General features: G+C 38.2%; 1 protein-coding gene across 3 annotated transcripts in view; it reads left to right on the top strand.

Moving 5' to 3' along the window:
• The window catches only part of TRPM3 (transient receptor potential cation channel subfamily M member 3), a 485203-nt gene that overhangs the window by 404003 nt on the left and 62766 nt on the right, over positions 1 to 18434 (top strand). For all 3 annotated transcript variants that reach the window (XM_040540026.1, XM_040540024.1, XM_040540025.1), the window contains exons 9-11: positions 5562 to 5634; positions 14722 to 14822; positions 16807 to 16941. In XM_040540026.1, the coding sequence (XP_040395960.1) occupies positions 5562 to 5634; positions 14722 to 14822; positions 16807 to 16941 (309 nt within the window). The remainder of the gene's footprint in view (positions 1 to 5561; positions 5635 to 14721; positions 14823 to 16806; positions 16942 to 18434) is intronic.

The raw sequence follows: 18434 nt of genomic DNA on the forward strand, positions 1-18434 counted from the left end.
ACTGGAGTAACATTCCAGGTCTGTTCAAGATGCTGATGATTCCTCACAGTCTTTTGGTCTGGCACAAATCTTCTTCAAGAGCTAAGGCGGAAAAAGAAAGTGTATGGCCAGTGGAAGTAAGGTCAGGCAACCTGGGAGGATTGCAGAGATGCTGCTCACCTTTGTAGGGAGAGAATTTCTGTGGCCAAGGCTCAATTAGAGCTGAAGCTGGCCAGCAGCATAAAAAGGCTCTTTTAAGTATGCTAACAGGAAAAGGAGGACCAGAGCAAACATTGGTCTGATACTTGATGAGGACAGTCACCTAACAAACAGGGACACAGATAAAGCAGAGGCATTTAATGCATTTTTTGCCTCTGTCTTCAACACCAGTGATGGGCTATGGGACCCCAGCTGCCCTGAGTTGGAGGACCATTGCTATGGGAATGATAAACTCCCAGTTAACCCCAAACTTGTGTGGGATTTGCTTCTCCTCCTGGATGCATATGTCAGCGAGGACCAATCAGATTCATCCCAGAATACTCAGAGAGCTGGCTGATCATAGAATCATAGAATCATTAAGGTTGGAAAAGACCTCCAAGATCTTCTGGTCCAACCATCACCCTACTAACAATGTCACCCAGTAAACCATGTCCTTAAGCACCAAGTCCAACCTCTCCTTAAACACCCCAGGGAAGGTGATGCCACCACCTCCCTGGGCAACCCATTCCAATGCCTGACTGCTCTTTCTGAGAAGAAAGGTCTCCTGATTTCTAACCTAAACCTCACCTGGCACAACTTGAGGCCATTCCCTCTAGTCCTGCCACTAGTTATCTGCGAGAAGAGGCTGACCCTCAGCTCCCACACCTTCCCTTCAGGCAGTTATAGAGAGCAATAAGGTCTCCCCTGAGCCTCCTCTTCTCCAGACTAAACAATGCCAGTTCCCTGAGCCACTCTTCATAAGACTTGTGTTTCATTCCTTTCACCAGTTTTGTAGCCCTTCTCTGGACACGCTTCAGGGCCTCGATGTCCTTCTGATGTCCTGATGTCATCACAGGACCTCTCTCAATTATTTTCAATGGTCTTGGGAATCCAGAGGGGTCCCAGTTGACTGGAAGCTAGCAAATGTGGTCCCAATTTTCAAGAAGGGCAAGAAAGAAGATCCTTAAAATTACAGGCCTGTCAGTCTCATTTCAGTGACTGGTAAAATTATGGAGAAGATTATTCTGGGAGTAACTGGAAAACACCTAAAGGACAATACAGTCATTGGTTACAGCCAACATGGGTTCACTAGAGGAATGTCATGTCTAACAAACTTAATTTCCTTCATGACAAGATCACCCAGCTAGTTGACCAAAGGAAGCCACGCAATGTAATCTTTCTGGATTTCAGTAAAGCTTTTAATACTGTCTCTCACAGTATCCTACTGGACAAAATGACCAGAATATAGTTATATAAAAGCATAATAAGATGGGTGAACAGCTGTCTTATGGGTCTGGCCCAGAGGGTTCTTATAGATGGGGTTATATCAGGCTGGCGGCCTGTCAGTAGTGGGATTCCCCAGGGCTGCATTTGAGGACCAGTCCTCTTCAATGTTTTCATAAAAGATTCAGATGCAGGACTTGAAGGTTTTTTGATCAAGTTCATGGACAACCCTAAGATTGGGTGGATCTGTCGACACCTTCAAAGGTGGTGAGTCCTTGCAGAGAGATCTGGACAAATTATAGAGCTGAGCTATCACCAACAATATGAAGTTTAACAAGAGCAAGTACCAGACTCTGCACCTGGCAAACTTTGGTTATAAGTACTGACTGGGGGACAAGATGCTGTATATCAGCCCCTCAGAAAGGGATCTGGGCATTTTGATTGACCGCAAGCTGAACATGAGCCAGCAGTTTGCCTTGGCATCCAGGAGAGCCAACAATATCCTGGGGTGCGTCAAGCATGACATTGCTAGCCAGTCAAGAGAAGTGATTGTCCCATTCTATTCTGTGCTGGTGCAGCCTCGCCTTCAGTATTGTGTGCAGTTTGGGGCACCACAGTATGAGAAAGGTATAAAACTATTTGAGAGTATCCAAAGGTCTGCAAAGATGGTGAAGGGCCTAGAGGGAACGACATATGAGGAGCAGCTGAAGTCACTTGGTTTGTTCAGCCTGGAGAAGAGGAGACTGAGGAGAGACCTCATCGTGGTCTACAACTTCCTCACGATGGGGAACAAAGAGACAGGCACTGATCTCTTCTCTCTGGTGATCAGCAATAGGACCTGAGGGAACAGCTTGAAGCTGCGACAGGGGGGGGTTCAGGAGGCTGGGTATCAAGAAAATGTTTTTCACCATGAGGGTGGTTGGGCCCTGGAACAGGCTCCCAAGGGATGTTGTCATGGCACTGAGCCTGCTGGAGTTCAAGAATCATTTGGACAACGCTCTCAGACACACGATCTGTTTTTTTTTATTTATTTATTTGTTTTGAGGTGGTCCTTTGGGGACCCAGGAGTTGGACTAGATGATCCTTGTGGGTCCCTTCCAACTTGGATGTTCTATGATTCTATCATCTCTGAAGATGTCCAGTAGCGGATATAACCAATATTTCTGGCAAAGATACAAGGGAAACAAGACTATGGTTGAAAAATGCTGCAGGTCAGGACTAAAATTTCATCTACAGAATTGTGTGAAAAATCAGTTCAAAGGATAACTAGCTGTGAGAAGTTTCTCCTAAAAAAAGGTTCATGAATAAGAGTGGTAAGGTGCTGCATGTTGTCCAAAATCTTCTTCATGACCTGTGACCATAAAGAGAGCATCTATGGACAGTCAGAGTTAGCCTAAACCACGATGAGCATGCCTGTTTTCTGTCCTAAAAAAAAAAAAAAAAAAAAAAAAAAATGTGCAGAACAGGCAAAAGTCCACGGGCAAATCTTTGAGCTACCAACTTTGTAGCATTTTGAATGGGATATCCATGAGATTTTGCCTTGGTCTGTCTAAAATTCTAGTTCAGTCTTGGGTATGAGCCCCCAGATGATTGTAAATCTGTTTTGAGTCCAAATAATTTTTCTACTCCTGTCTCTAATTTGGTTATCTTCTTTTTCTTTATTTTAGTGCTTGGGTTATGGCTTGACCTCTTGCACATTATAATAAATTAACAGTTACCATCTAAAGGTAACCTTTTTATTTAGATGCAACTAAATTTTATATTTCTACTTTATTTTTTATACAGTAGAAATTTGTTCTGCTGGAATGGGTTGATTTTTCTGAGGGAGAAAAGGATGAAGTGAAAAGGCAGGAAAGAGAAGTTGGAATTATAATTAATATAATTTTAAATTATGTGTGGTCCAATGCACATGCAAAGTTCTTCACTTAGTTTTCCTGTGATGATAAGCTGTTCAGTGTTTGCAATTTATGTGACACCTTTTAATTAAGCTGGGAGTTCACTGAGCACAATTTTGGCTTAAGATGTTCTTCATTCTTTCACTGTAGATTCTGAACTACCTTAGTTGAGTATTTTCAGGCTCCCATGAGCTGATTGCTTTACCTGGCCTTAAAGAACAAGAAGGGCATTTTGCCATGTGTTGGTACCACCAAGTCCAGAGCTGCAAACGGCACATTTCCAGAACCATCTGAGCTGCTTTCCAGGCAGACACACATCCATTTAGTGTTAAGGAAGTGCCTCTTGATTCAAAAATAATGCAGGAAAATGCAAATCTTTACAAGGATATCATGCTCAAACAAATGTGGGAACACTGTATTCACTTGCAATTCTTCATCAGCTGCAGACCCACCTACAAGAGGGAAGATGTTTGTCTTTCCTTCTTGGTAAGGGAGAAAGGTTTTCTCTCTCCTCTGCTTTCTGATCCACCCTTCCCTTCCTCCCTCAACCTGACTACTAACCTCTGTGGTATAGTTCATCACGCACTTAAACAAGAGAAGACCTGATCCCATCAACTTATGTTTTTATTGTGTTCTGAGATGATACTTAGATATAAATATATGTTTGTGTCCATATTAGCTATGCTCCACAAGTCAAAGAACCAGACTGACTGCACTGCAGGGAACGCTTACTTGACGGTTGCTGTAGAGATAAAAAAAAATGGTTGTGATATGAAGATAGACATCAAGTGGCTTGCCAGAAACATCTGTAGACTCTGGATGAAGGAGGAAAATAAATCATTAAAGTATCATTTGTAGTATTTATGGTTTGTATCAGGAACACCTTCAAGGGTCAAACCAAGTCTAATTTGACAACTATCTAGTTAAACTGGGGAAGACACCTAATGTAATGCTAATGTAAATACTTCTTCGCATTGTGTTAGGCAGAATTTAACTCAGTTGATTAAGTAAGTTAAACCAGTTTCCATATGGCTTAATCCAGTTTGCCTTCTCAGTGTCTATAATGTTGCACTATGGGGCAAAATCTCTAACATCTCTTTGAACTCCCTAGCGCTCCCAGGGTCGTGTTAAGTTAGAATAGGTGCTACAGGAGGTCTGCAGTGAATTTCTTGGGATATAACCTGTAGGGCTATTTCAGCTGGTAAACTGAAGGTTAGACTTAACCACTTTATATATTTCCTTTTCCCATCTCCTTGTACTATATTCTGAACACTGATGTTTGCTGACTTCTGTTCCAGATGCTGCTGTAACTCAGTGGTGCTGTACAAGTAGGAATTTAGGGACTATGTGTGCTCCTGAATATGAGTGTAAAATATGTTTACAAAATTGCTAATTAAATGTAACACTTATTTCAAATTTTATGGGGGCAGTCAGTAGTGGCAAAAGGAAAAAAAAAAAAAAAACGCTTGCAATTTATTCAGATAAAAATGTTAACACAGGGTTAAAAAAGAAAAAAAAAAGACTGCAGTGTTGGTTGCCTTTCAAGAAACAGAGTTCCAAGAGCATCTATTGCCATAGTAACAAAAAGAGCAAGGAGATTTACACTTCTGTATGTTTCAGTGTTGTCTCAAACAAGAGTTAAATTGCCTTGAAAGAACAGCCCCACAATATTCATTCTTTTTCTTTGTGAATTGTATATGTAACCTCACCACCTCAAAGCTTATGTATTGTATAGATCACTGACTACATGTGCCTAAAGATGTTCAGGGACCTGTTTGAAGCCTAGATTATGTAGATAACTTTCTGTTATACAAAGTCATGAGGTTGAATATGTTGTTGATTTTTTTGTTGAAAATATTTATTCAATGCCATATGCTGTAAATCAAGTCCATAACCTAAAACACACCTAATTTGTCATAGTAATATACTGGGAACATTAAATCCAATGTTATTCTAATACAAGAATATTCTTTCATTTCCGATTTCACTCTGTAAGTATCACTGAGGATTTTTCTTCTATATGCATATTAATACAACTTTTATCTTTGGTGAATTTTGTCTCACAAATATATATATATTGCATATATGTGTATATATACTCTGTGTTAATTTTATCTAATAAGCTCCACTTAAAATGACTACAGTAAGATTATCAGCTTGTAGCCATCAAGACATTTTGAGATGCAAATGATGTTGCCCTGATCTAATTTTTACTTTAAAATATTACTCTGGTTTCAGTAATGGTGTTGTCATTTAACATTTCAGATCACAGTCTTTCGCATGGGATCAGAAGGACACCAGGATATTGATTTAGCTATCCTTACAGCATTACTAAAAGGTAATGGAGTTTCATTTCACAGTGAATCTGTAACAATCCAAATGGATTAACTCTGTGTCTCTGCTGTGCTGGAACATGCATTTATTGACAATATGTACCATATCTAGAAGGTAAATTTATACCATGAAATTGAAGTATACTTTTTGTTCTAACTGCTTTGTAAAAATCCAGATCTTTCTTTAATGTTTAATAGCTCCTCTTTTTTTTTTTTCTTTTCCATTTTCTTTTTTCTTTTTCTTTTCATTTTTCTTTTTCTTTTTCTTTTTCTTTTTCTTTTTCTTTTTCTTTTTTTTTCTTTTTCTTTTTCTTTTTCTTTTTCTTTTTCTTTTTCTTTTTCTTTTTATTTTTCTTTTTTCTTTTTCTTTTTCTTTTTCTTTTTCTTTTTCTTTTTCTTTTTCTTTTTTTCTCTTTTTTTCTTTTTCTTTTTCTTTTTCTTTTTCTTTTTCTTTTTCTTTTTCTTTTTCTTTTTCTTTTTCTTTTTCTTTTTCTCTTTTTCTTTTTCTTTTTTTTTCTTTTTCTTTTTCTTTTTCTTTTTCTTTTTCTTTTTCTTTTTCTTTTTCTTTTTCTTTTTTGTTTTTTCTCTTTTTCTTTTTCTTTTTCTGTTTTTCTTTTTATTTTTTTCTTTTTCTTTTTCTTTTTCTTTTTATTTTTCTTTTTCTTTTTCTTTTTCTTTTTCTTTTTCTTTTTCTTTTTATTTTTCTTTTTTTTATTTTTTTCTTTTTCTTTTTATTTTTGTTTTTCTTTTTCTTTTTTGCTTTTTCTCTTTTTCTTTTTCTTTTTCTCTTTTTCTTTTTCTTTTTTTCTTTTTCTTTTTCTTTTTCTTTTTCTTTTTCTTTTTCTTTTTCTTTTTCTTTTCCTTTTCTTTTTCTTTTTCTTCTTTTTCTTTTTCTTTTTCTTTTCCTTTTTCTTTTCCGTTTTCTTTTTCTTTTTCTTTTTCTTTTTCTTTTCCTTTTTCTTTTCCGTTTTCTTTTTCTTTTTTTTCTTTTTTTCTTTTTTTTTTTCTTTTTCTCTCTCAGTCTTTATTTACCACCTACAATTGCTTATGTGTCACAAAAAACATCAGTGGTGACCCTCACAGGTTACTTTAGAAGATTAGCACTCACAAGCAGCAAGCCAAATAACTTCTCAGATTTAGATTGCTTTCATGGCTAGTGGTAAAAAGAGGAGGAGGTTTTCTCCCCTTAGACAAAACTGGCACTATTGTAAAATGTTATCAGTCATTCTAGAAAAGGCTGGGAACTCTGGAATTCCCTCCAGCCTCCACAGGTTGAGCTGAGAACTCAGTTATAGGAGTTTTAGGAGTTTTAACCTTAATCTTCTCATTTGGCTATATCTTTCTAAACCGTTACATGTTGCTCTTGTGCTCTTAAAAGACCATCTTACAATGAATCTGCTGTTGCTAAAATATTTCCAAATTACAGTTCATTTTAAACCCTGGTCCTGCAAAGACATGCAATTTAGTTCGGCTCCCTTCACCATGTGATACTACCATATGGTGGAAATACAGGTAAGATTTTGAAAGCTCTGAAGTACATGTTCTTAACTGATCAAGCAAGGGCAGGGAGGATATACCCATCCATGTATATGGTATTTCCCCAGATGGGGTTTTCACAAATAGCATGTATAGCACCACAGTCATCTTGTTATTGTCTGGACTGTTTACTGTTATGTAACACAGGCCATACTCATTTTAAAAATAGAAAATAAGACATACAAAATAATTTTAAAGAGCATTCTGAGAATCATTAGGGAATGCACTTCAGAAGGTACCTGGGGAAAGTTCTGCTTTCTGAGACTCTTCAGCAGTTTTCTTCATGCTATTGACTCTCCTACACTTGAGTAAGAGGGTAAATACTGACATGTGGCAGTCTTGAATTTGAATCATTAAAAAAAAATGATTTTTGAAATGGTAATAGGAATTATTCTTACTTGTTCCAGGACTGTTTTCTTCTCAGTTACTTCCTGTGTAGGATGAAAAGAGCTATAAGAAAAGATAACGGGAGAAGGCCTGAATAATTTCCATCTAACCAGGAAAAAGAATATTTTACCTTTTACACAATTATGAATCCCATTTCCAAAATAGCCTTCAAACATTTTAATTTAAAGTCTGAACAGGAGGAGTAAACAAACACTGGCCAGGATTGCAGACTGAGACCTACCATATCAACCATGGAAACAGATAGGAATTATTTTGCTGCAGCAGCTTCTGTATCATTAGGCTTCTGTAGTACCACTTTCTCCTCTTTGTTCATTTTGATCAAGATACCAGTTGTTTGGCCTACAGGTAACATGACTATTTCGCTGCTACCCTGAGGTAACAAGTCTGCATAGTTAAATCTCAAGGCATTTTGGACGTCTTCACACAGAAACAATATAAATCAATGTGAAGAAAAATTAATTAATTCAAACAAAGAAACAAGAATTGCATCCATCACCAACTTTGTCTTTTCTATCCTTAGGAAATATTTTAATTGCAAATTTCATTTTTATCTTAAATATATCATATTTTATCTTAAATATAACATTATCATCAATGTAAAGCATATTCTCTTGGCATTTATTCTTAAGGCAGTCACTGAAACTGTTACTCTTGACTCCTGTTAGACACAGATTGTCAAGGTGTATTTTGTCAAGGTATATTTTCAAGGTTTGAATCCCAACATCTCTGGGAATCTTTAATCACCTTGGAAGAAATCCTGCTGTAAGTTGAAGGAAATAAATTATAGGCCTTGGGAGGGACTGTTCTATATCTGAAAAGTTCTTTTGCAAAAAGTAAGATATCATAGTGAATTTCTGTTATCTCAGAAGGATCCTGGACCTGTGTAAGTGGTGTTGACACCTCCTCTCACACTTGGCTGACATGATTTTGTAATCCACTGATGACAGCAGCATCTTTGTCTTGCTCAAGAGTTAGAGGAACTAAAATTTACTCCTCATCTTCCCTGCTCCTCAGCACTTTCTGATTTTGAAGATACTCAAAGAAGATTAGATTTATCAGAAACCACTTTACATCTTGTTAATCTGAACTTTCTGATCACAGGGAATGAAAGTCCATATGACTTTAATCAACGTGTGCAGCAATGAAATCTCTTGTCTCAAGCAAATCTGTTGTCTTTGTGCATACCCTGTCTTTGTACAAAAGTTCTGACCCAACTTGAAAGAAATGCTGCTTTGAAATGCTGCTTTTCTGTGAATACACATTTACCCACTTAAAAAAAAAAAAAAAAAAAAAAAAAAAAAAAAGTCTGATGTTTAGATGGTGTTTTCATCAAATCAAGACATCCATCTCAGCAGTGCTGAGACACTTGCCTATCGATTTGAAGCCTGAACCTGAATTATCTTGAAATTCATGAGTGTTTAGATTCAGGAACCTAATCTCTTTCACTTTATCAGAACCAGGTGAAACGGGTACAGTGAAAAGTATGAAACCCGTGTGTGATTACCTGTCACTTCTTCACACTCCAATGAGGATTTTACAATTCTTGTTAGCCATTATAGTCAAGACATATACTAGCTCATTACTGATCCCACCCTGATGTGAGTAATTTGTTCAGGGAATAGGAGGAGGACAAGGACTGGAAACACACAAAGTATCACTTCCTGCTTGCTGTGCAAAATTTGCAATGAGCTACTCTCTTTTTAATCTTGCATCAGGCACACTGCCAATGCAAGAACTCTCTTGGCATGGATACGCCACAAGAGCAAAACCCTGCACTGAATATGAGAGATTATTTCCTTGTTTGTTTTTGTGAATCACTTGTTTAATCTCATCAGCAGATCTATCTTTCTTGGAAGTGATCTCCAATAAGCCAGGGATCCAAAATGATTATCAGTTTATATTGCATGGATGTCACAACAGCATACGGCTTGTGGATTCCTTCTTTTTTCTTTTTCTCTTTTTTTCTTTTTTTTTTTTTTCTCATTTTGAGGGACATGCAAATGTGGAAAGCAAATTTCCAATTGCATGATTTTTTAGCAAGTACATTTATCGAGACAGTTTAACTGTTTGTGTTCTTTTAACTTGAGCAGTTGGAGCTCAAATAGTAATGGATTTTGTTCTTTTGCAGCTGCTAATGAAGCTGAAAGTACATGACATGGAAGTTAAAGTCAGCTTATTGAGAAGTGCTAAAATGTTTTTCTTCTGAAGGGGCATCAAAGATCATAGTTCACAAAGCTGTTGCAACGTCTGGAACATACTAGCAGCACCGCTCAGGTTTCAGCTGGTGTTCCAGAAGCCCTCTCAGTCAAATTGCTAATATTGGAAAAGAGGTGCTTTGTGGTCTATGCATACTGTAACTAATAGAATAGAATAGAATAGAATATCCCAAGTTGGAAGGGACCCACAAGGATCATCAAGTCCAACTCCTGGCTCCACACAGGTCTAGCTAAAAATCAGAATTCAGACAATATGACTAAGAGCACAGTCCAAATGCCCAAATGCTTCTTAAACTCCAGCAGGCTCAGTGCCATGACTACATCTCTGGGGAGCCTGTTCCTGTGCCTGACAACACTCTCAGCGAAGAACTTCTTCCTGATATCCAGCCTGACCCTCCCTTGTCACAGCTTGACTCCATTCCCTTGGGTCTTATCACTAAAGTATCACTTATCACTTGGGTCACTAAAGAGAATAGATCGGCACCTGCCCCTCCACTCCCCCTTGTGAGGAAGCTGTAGACTGCGATGAGGTCTCCTCTCAGCCTCCTCTTTTCCAGGCTGAACAAACCAAGTGACCTCAGCCGCTCCTCATACGTCTTTCCCTCTAGGCCCTTCACCATCTTTATAGACCTTCTCTGGACACTCTCCAACAGTTTTACATCCTCTTTGTACTGTGGTGCCCAGAACTGCACACAGCACTCGAGGTGAGGCTGCACCAGCACAGGGTAGAGCACGACCGACTAGCAATGTCATGCTTGATGCACCCCAGGATACAGTTGGCCCTCCTGGCTGCCAGGGCACACTGCTGGCTCATATTAAAATTGCTATGACTGCCATGTAACCCTCTGAGATAAATCTTGTTAGACTAATGCAGACATGATGTCTCTGCCTGCCTTCCAGCCTGTGAATAAGTCATGATTCATGCTCACTGAACAACCATCATGGGGTCCTGGAAGATTGTGTGTTGGTCTGTCAACCATGAAATCACTGATATTGAAGGATTAATGTTACCTCAGTCCAGTATGTCTCAGTTAGACCAGATGTCTGTTTACTGCCCCCACAGTTGTTTTTGCTATCAGCTTTGTTATTGCCAATTGATTTGCTAAATGTGCTTGTAGCAAATGCAGTAGAAACCACTTTCTCCAAAACCCTTGCAATCTGTGAAACAGAAGGCAATTTAAGACCTGCTGAAATGCAGAGCAGAAAGTTAATTTGGATTGTTACTTCCCTTAGTCTACTTTTTTCTGTAAATGATGATTCAAAGAGGGCACTGACGTGCTTAAAAGCATTACGGAAATGAATCTCCAACAACCATCTCTGCCAAGGTAGATCAGTTTCAACTTTTCAGATTCCTAAGTTTTCAACTTTTTCCTAAGTTCCTAAATTTCCTAAGTTCCTAAGTTTCCTAATTCCTAAGATTTCAACTTTTCAGACTCCTAATCATTAAGTATTCTACACTATTGCTAGAGAATCCATCAGAGGTTTTACACTGGTAACAGTAAATCTCAGCTGCTATTTAAAAGTCTGTAGTGTATCTCCTCAGTAATCTGGGGTCTTGCAAGGACATAACACCCACCTAGGATACTGATTCAAGTTTATTGTCCCAAGCTTTATCATCAAAACATATTGCATTTTTGGTTCAAGATATTGGATAGATCATCTGATGTGACTGGACTTTTCATGAGAAGAATCTCCGTTGGGTAGTTGCCTAAGACCATAGAGTTAACACCTGCAGGAACAGCTTTCATAGATGTCCTTCTTGTTCATTTAACTTCTCACCATCCTTGCATTTTCTAGCATATAACTGTATTTAGCAAATTCTATATTGAAAGAAAATGATACCAAATCAATGCATTGCATCTCAAATTGAATTTTACTTCTAGAAGCAGATGAGGGGAAGAAAGATTCCCGCTACAGACATTATTCATATTCTCTAAAGTGCTTTTTTGAGGAACATACCTTATGGGATATAAACACCAGGATATTGAGTAAATATTACATAGACATTAGTCTTATCTTGACTAAAATGTTGTTTAAAGCAATATGTATGCTATGGTAATTAAATAATATAACAGAACTAAGCAGAGACTTTTTCCCCGAGACAGGAAGAAAAAAATGCAGGGAAAGGAAATGCTAAATTCTCAACACAGATAGTGTTAAGGGCCTAAGAAGTGGCTCCATTATGATCCTCTGTATTAAGTTGATAAGAGCAGTATTTTAATTATCATATTTTCTGATCTCCTAAATATGTTTTGACTTTTATTTGAGTACATTTTAGTCATAGTCATGACCAAGATGAATACTCACAGAAGTCAAGTTTGGGGTTCTTTTTATTGACTCAAATCCAGGGGACGTAAAATCCTTTTTGATATTTTGGAGTTTCCTTGTCACAGCATGGTTTGATCCTACTTGAAAAAGCAGGAAGGGATAGTCGTCTTTGGGACCCACCAGACGTAGTAGCCTCTTTGTAATATCACAAATACAGGCCACAGGCAGGCAGCAAACCTCTCTAGAGAGATTGTTCTGATGACAAATGGGAGCCTCAGTGCCTCTCAGAGAGGAGTCTTCAATGACTAACACCCTGCGTGCCTTCTTTGTGGCACTAGTTCTGATGCAGGTGGGAGACTGAGACAGCTTTGTGTGGTTGGTCTTTCTGACATCCCTATTGGAATTAGATCCCTGTGTTGGCCTTTCTAAGGTCTTTCTTATTACTCTTGGAGTCTCCTCTCTCCTGCCCTGTTCACTCATCCTGCAGCTGGGTACTTCCTAAAGCATGAAAAGTTCCAGCATTGTTGAGTACCTCAGCAAAGACTGGGGATGTCTCCCTGCTAGGGGCCAGAAGGTGTTCACCTGAAGGTACACTAAACCTCTGTGATTTGGTTTTAGCTTTGGCTGAAGTGGGGGCAGCGTAGGTAGCCCCTTCAGTCCTTTCCCAAGTCTATCTGACCCACTCTCAGTCCCAAATGGCTTCTATCCAAGCAGCATCTCTGGTTACCCAGACTGTAAGTTTCAGTCAATTTAGCAAAGTCAGGAGGTGCAGCTCCTCCATCACATGTTCAAAACGGTGCCAGGCCTTAGGATCACCATCACTGCCCCTGAGTTTTGGAGTTCGCCCATGTGCCTCCTCCAGGGCTCAGCAGAGACCTTGTTTGAATCCCTGCCAAGACTCTCCCTTCTCCTGCAGGCATGCAGATGGGAAGGAGGAGATCCAAGGATGTTTTGAGAGGTACTGCTTTGGAAAAAGGAAAAAAAATATTCTCTCTCTATTCTTAATTTATATTGTTGTACCCACTGCATTTTTTTGTTTGTTTGCTTGTTTGTTTGTTTTTTGTTTTCATAAATAAAACTGTAGAGGCATGTTTCTCCTTCCTAGAGGTAAATATATTCTGTTCTTGAAAGTTGTATGTTACTTGCATATGAAACTCAGATAGGTTCAGATATCATTGGAATCATCACCTATGAGGTCTCCCATAACAGCTTTTGTCTGTATCATAACATATAGCAATGAGAACCAAAGGATTCTTGTCACTTCTTGGTCACAGAAAGATGTTTGACTGTTTTCATTGCTTTTTCTTCTTGTCTTCATTTTTATTTAACCCTCTGCTCCTGCACCACCTGCCTTTTTATCAGAACTCATTTCTGAAATAAAATAAATATGATTTGGATGATATATGTACCAAATAATTTCTCTAGATAAGTTCAAGTATTTGGCAAAGTTTCATGGCAGGGAACTGACTGAAAAGCCATGAATTAGGAAATTAAACTGTAGGCTAAGTTTCCCTAAAGTCTGCTGAACTGATCCTTCAAAGAAGATTTCAGTGGCCACCATATTATGCCATTTATTTTCTATGCCTCTAATTTTAGAGTCCACTTTCAGATGGAACAGTACATGACTTTGAATAGCACTGAAATGGGGACAAAACTGCTTTGACTAAAGAAAAGCTTTAGTTTGTTCTCTCTCCATGAGGACCATTTGTCAGCATAAGAAATAATGAAGACAAGAAAAAAGTTAAGGTATTAGGCCTTTCAAAAATGACCCTGTATACAGTCATCTAATCTCTATAAACCAGTAGGTAGTTAAAAGTTGAAGGGCCCTTTCGATTCAGTTGTTCAGTTCATACAGGCGGGTTCTAGCTGTGACACGGAAGCACAAATACTACCTTATTATTACAAAACAGTTAATAACCTTGAAGTCCTTAGTGAAACATTAAAAAAGCACAGCAGAGCAGGAATGTCCCACAGTGTCCATTAAGACTAAAGAGAAAACATACCCTCCCTTCCACAAACAAACAGCCTGAAACCCATCTTATCATCTGCATGGTTTCTTATTTAATTGTCATATATTACACTTTGACAGCAGATTTTTAGCATGTTTTCTTATGTGAATATCACGTGTGAAGGGAAACTTATTCCACCAGGACCCCAAACTACAAACTGAGGAGGAATTCTTATGCTTGTACAGGCACAAAGGCATAAAAGAAGTGTATAAAATGCATGTTTATTTAAATTGGTAGTGCCTTTGTGAGTTGAACCCATTTGTAACTGCTATATGCGTGTGCGTGCATGCATGTGTATGTGTGTGCGCATGCGTGCATGTGTGTGTGTGTGTGCATTCCTGTACCAGATCAGTACACCTCCTGGCTTCTTTTGTGATTTCCCATCAGAGACGAGGGAAACTAGTTCACTCCACTGAAAATTGCAGCTGCCAATATCCATAGGAAAATTTTCAAGGAGAGTGTGAGAACAAGGCTTTTATTGCAGGGATAGTAGAAGGTGTGGGTTTTGGTACATATTAAGAGATCAGTTGCAGAAATGACATCTGTGAGATTTCTGATTAATAGGAATTATCAAGGTGATTTCTTGACTGAGTCTAAAGTATGTAATTTCTTCTTTCTCCTCCTATCTTTCCCACACTTCCCTCTGTTTTCACAGGAGCTAACGCATCTGCTCCCGACCAGCTGAGCCTGGCATTAGCCTGGAACAGAGTAGACATCGCTCGCAGTCAGATCTTTATTTACGGGCAGCAGTGGCCGGTACAGTATATATATATGCATCATCTTCTACAGAAAACACCTTAAACCTTACACAACATTAAATCTATTCTTTTGTCTTTGTTGGTTTTTAACCATTTTAAATTGTACTGGGTCATGTTTCCAGTCAAATACAAAGTATCCATTCATAGCTACTGAAGGCAGGTAAAGCTACAGACACAGCAATATGTTTACTTGTTCAAGGCAATGGTGACATCTAGCGATACCTTAACACTGAGAGGCCACACCTCTAAAAAAGAAGAAAGAAAACAAAAACAAAAACAAAAACAACAAAAAAAGAAAGCAGCACATTGATACTATCAAGAATTGAAAGAAACAATTCTGCAACCTGAGAAAAACAAGCATTTCTTAACAGCTATGCTAAGATATCAGTCTGTAAGTTAAAGGAAAGGTGAAACTTCTTTCTGTTCTTTCTGTTCTTCACCCTATATGCTTTTACTTGAAAATACTGAAGTTCACAATGATTAGACAACCAAATGATGCTGCACAGGCGTAGGGAGGTCATCAGGTGGACCGTGAGAGCTGTGCAGATATTACCACAGATGAGCTGTGGCTCCAAACCTAAGCCAGTGTTAATTGTGTACCTACTGCTGCTTTGCACCGAGCTGCCTTCTTCACATGTTCCCCATCCTATGCTCCAGCTGCCAGCTATGAGGACAGGTCCCTGTCCAGCATTGTCCCCCAGGAGACACCACAGGCAGAGCTACTCCGCCGGAGTGCGAGAGCAGTAAATAGAGGGGCTATTGGACCTTGTGAGGGGCAGTGGTATAGCAGTCTCCGGTGCCATAACGCCCTGTTTACAATGCAGTTTTTGCAGTGGTAAAAGCTACCCAGCAAAAGCTGAAAAACACTGTCTCCACCCTTAAAATCTACCACATCTTCACTCAGAAGGTTTAGCTGAATCACAATGTTCATTACTGTGACAATTGTTTTGTCACTGGCATGAAAAATTCATGTGTTCATTGCATGAGCATTTGTGTTTCCACTTGGGAAAATTATTACAAAGGAAATATTTTCTGTTTAAATATCCTTGTTTAAAATGTAGTTTCTGGAGCTTGCTGTGCCTTAAAGCTAATTTCAAAAATCCTTTCATTTTCCATTATGGAGAGAAAAAGACTTTTTATTTTGCTTTCAAACACTGGGCATAAGCATGCAACAAAACACAGCAGACATTTAAATGGTACTAAGCTGTCCTTATCTTTATTGCTACATCATAGAAATAAAATAAATAAAATAAAATAAAGTAAAATAAAATAAAATAAAGTAAAATAAAATAAAATAAAATAATAAAATAAAATAAAATAAAATAAAATAAATAAAACAATAAAAAATAAATGTTGCAAGATGCAATCATTTTGCAAGCTAGAAGCTGAAAGCATGAAGTATGTTCTCATCCCTCCACCTCTCCCTAACCTGAAAGTGATGTAAAAGGAGAGGCTATGTATAGGAAGACCTCTTGCATTTGGACCTTCAAAGAAATGCTATTTTTGAAACTATTTCCACTTCCTGGGTGTCAAAGTTTCCTTGAGTCTCAACATCACAAACTGAGGAAAAAGCTAGTAAAGATGGAATTAAAGTGAGTGTTTGTATACATAACAAATATACACAATATAAACAAAATATTTGTCAGGAAAGAATGATATAAAGAAAATAATGAGACACTGAATAGTGGAGAGGTACCATCACCAGTTTACTGTGTTTTGGTTCCTTGTTCCTTATCTGGATTTCCTAGAGTATGTTAATCTTAACACTCTGACACTCATTTCTGAAATGCTGCCCTGAATCAGAGAAACAAATATAGACTAAAACTGTGATTACCCCATTTTAAGTGAAGCAAAAAAAAAAAAAAAAAAAAAAAACCCTTACAATTTTTGCCACGTTTCCCTGCTTGTGCCAGAGTGACATGACAAGCTGGATATGGCCTGTGATGCCCAGGAATGGCCTGAAATAATCACTTGCTTTGCAGGTGGGCTCCCTTGAGCAAGCAATGCTGGATGCACTGGTGTTGGACAGAGTGGATTTTGTGAAATTACTCATAGAAAATGGAGTAAGCATGCATCGGTTTCTCACCATCTCCCGGCTAGAGGAATTGTACAATACGGTAGGGCCAACCTAAGGCAAATTTTCTTACTCTGTATTCATTGTTCTAGCCCCCACTCATATTGCAACAACAAGGCAGCCAACATCTGCTGCAGAAATTTTCCATGTTAGAAGTCCACGCTTTCTCTTAGCTTTGTCTCTCACATAATGGAACTCACTGTGTCTTACCCACCTGAACTGTTGTACATATTTTATGAAACTTGGATTAAGCCCCACATGGTACTGGCTGATTTCTGGTCATTGTACTTCCAATATGATGGACCTCAGACTTAGGCAAATTGCACTGGATGGAAGGTAGTAATTAGCAAGCTGGGACCTGTATGATTGTGATACATGACTCCTGAGTGTACAAGCCCTGAAAAATCTTGCAAAGGTTAATCAAAATCACACACTAGAAAACAAATGATAGAAAACTTATTGGGATAATATTCTGAAGTTAAAGGTGTAATGTGATGATTTCAGGAGGGCCACATGTCTTTACAATGAAGAACTTACCTGTGTCTTCACAGAATGTTCCAAAAATTACAGTTTTGATTTTTAAAAGCCTGTTTGCAAGTTTTATATCTTTACCTTTAAGATGTACATAAAACTGCACAGGTTCAAATTGCTTCTGAGTTCCCAGCTCTAAAACACATTCTGGCATTGAGATCATAATCGCCTATTGAGAGAAACAAAGGAGTTTGAATTGGTACAGTGGTATGGAAAAAATTCTTCAAGCTTTGCCTACGTTTTAGGATTACAGGTTCTGTCTGTGGAAAAGAGGCCATGGTATAGTACATAGGCCTTTTCAAAAAGTTTTGTTTTGCCAGTACTTTTCAAAGCCTTGCCACCATAAGCTTTCACACTGGGCTATTATCCAGAGGTGTTCTGTACTGATGGTGACCAGAAGTCAGTCTTTCAAAAATATCAAATGTGAGAATTCATTAAATTCAGGCAAAATACGGAGGAACAAGTACCTATGCCAACATATAGCCAGAATGTCCCATCTTTGATCACTTAAATCTTGCCAAATATCTGACATCTATATTCTAAGAACAGAAGGCCTATGAGATTTCTTGTCACAAAGATAAGCACTGTATTACTTGAACCAAGGTGAGTTTCTACCGGGAGTAGGTCTGAGGAAAGCTTAATGTTCAACATCTAAAATAAGACCTTTTAGAACAAATTTTATGTGAGCCATAGAAATCACCATAAATTATTCATGCAAGAGTTCCAAAAGACCTTACCTGTGAAATCCCTAAGCTAGCAAGTGTGATAAAAGGCACATATCCATGGTAGCCTCAGCATCAAAACCAGAAAATGACCAAATAAAAACTATTTAATTTCAATTAGAGCCCTGAGAGTGACTTGGGAAGCTACAGACCAGTGAAATTGACTTCTGTCATGGCAGATGTCTAAAAATACAATAAAGAATAGAATTAATAGAGACACGGATCAATTTTACGTCAAGAAAAAAAAAATTATACATGGATTCTGTAGGAAAATGCAAAACCT

This window comes from Cygnus olor, chromosome Z (assembly GCF_009769625.2).
Source record: "Cygnus olor isolate bCygOlo1 chromosome Z, bCygOlo1.pri.v2, whole genome shotgun sequence".
Lineage (NCBI taxonomy): Eukaryota > Metazoa > Chordata > Aves > Anseriformes > Anatidae > Cygnus > Cygnus olor.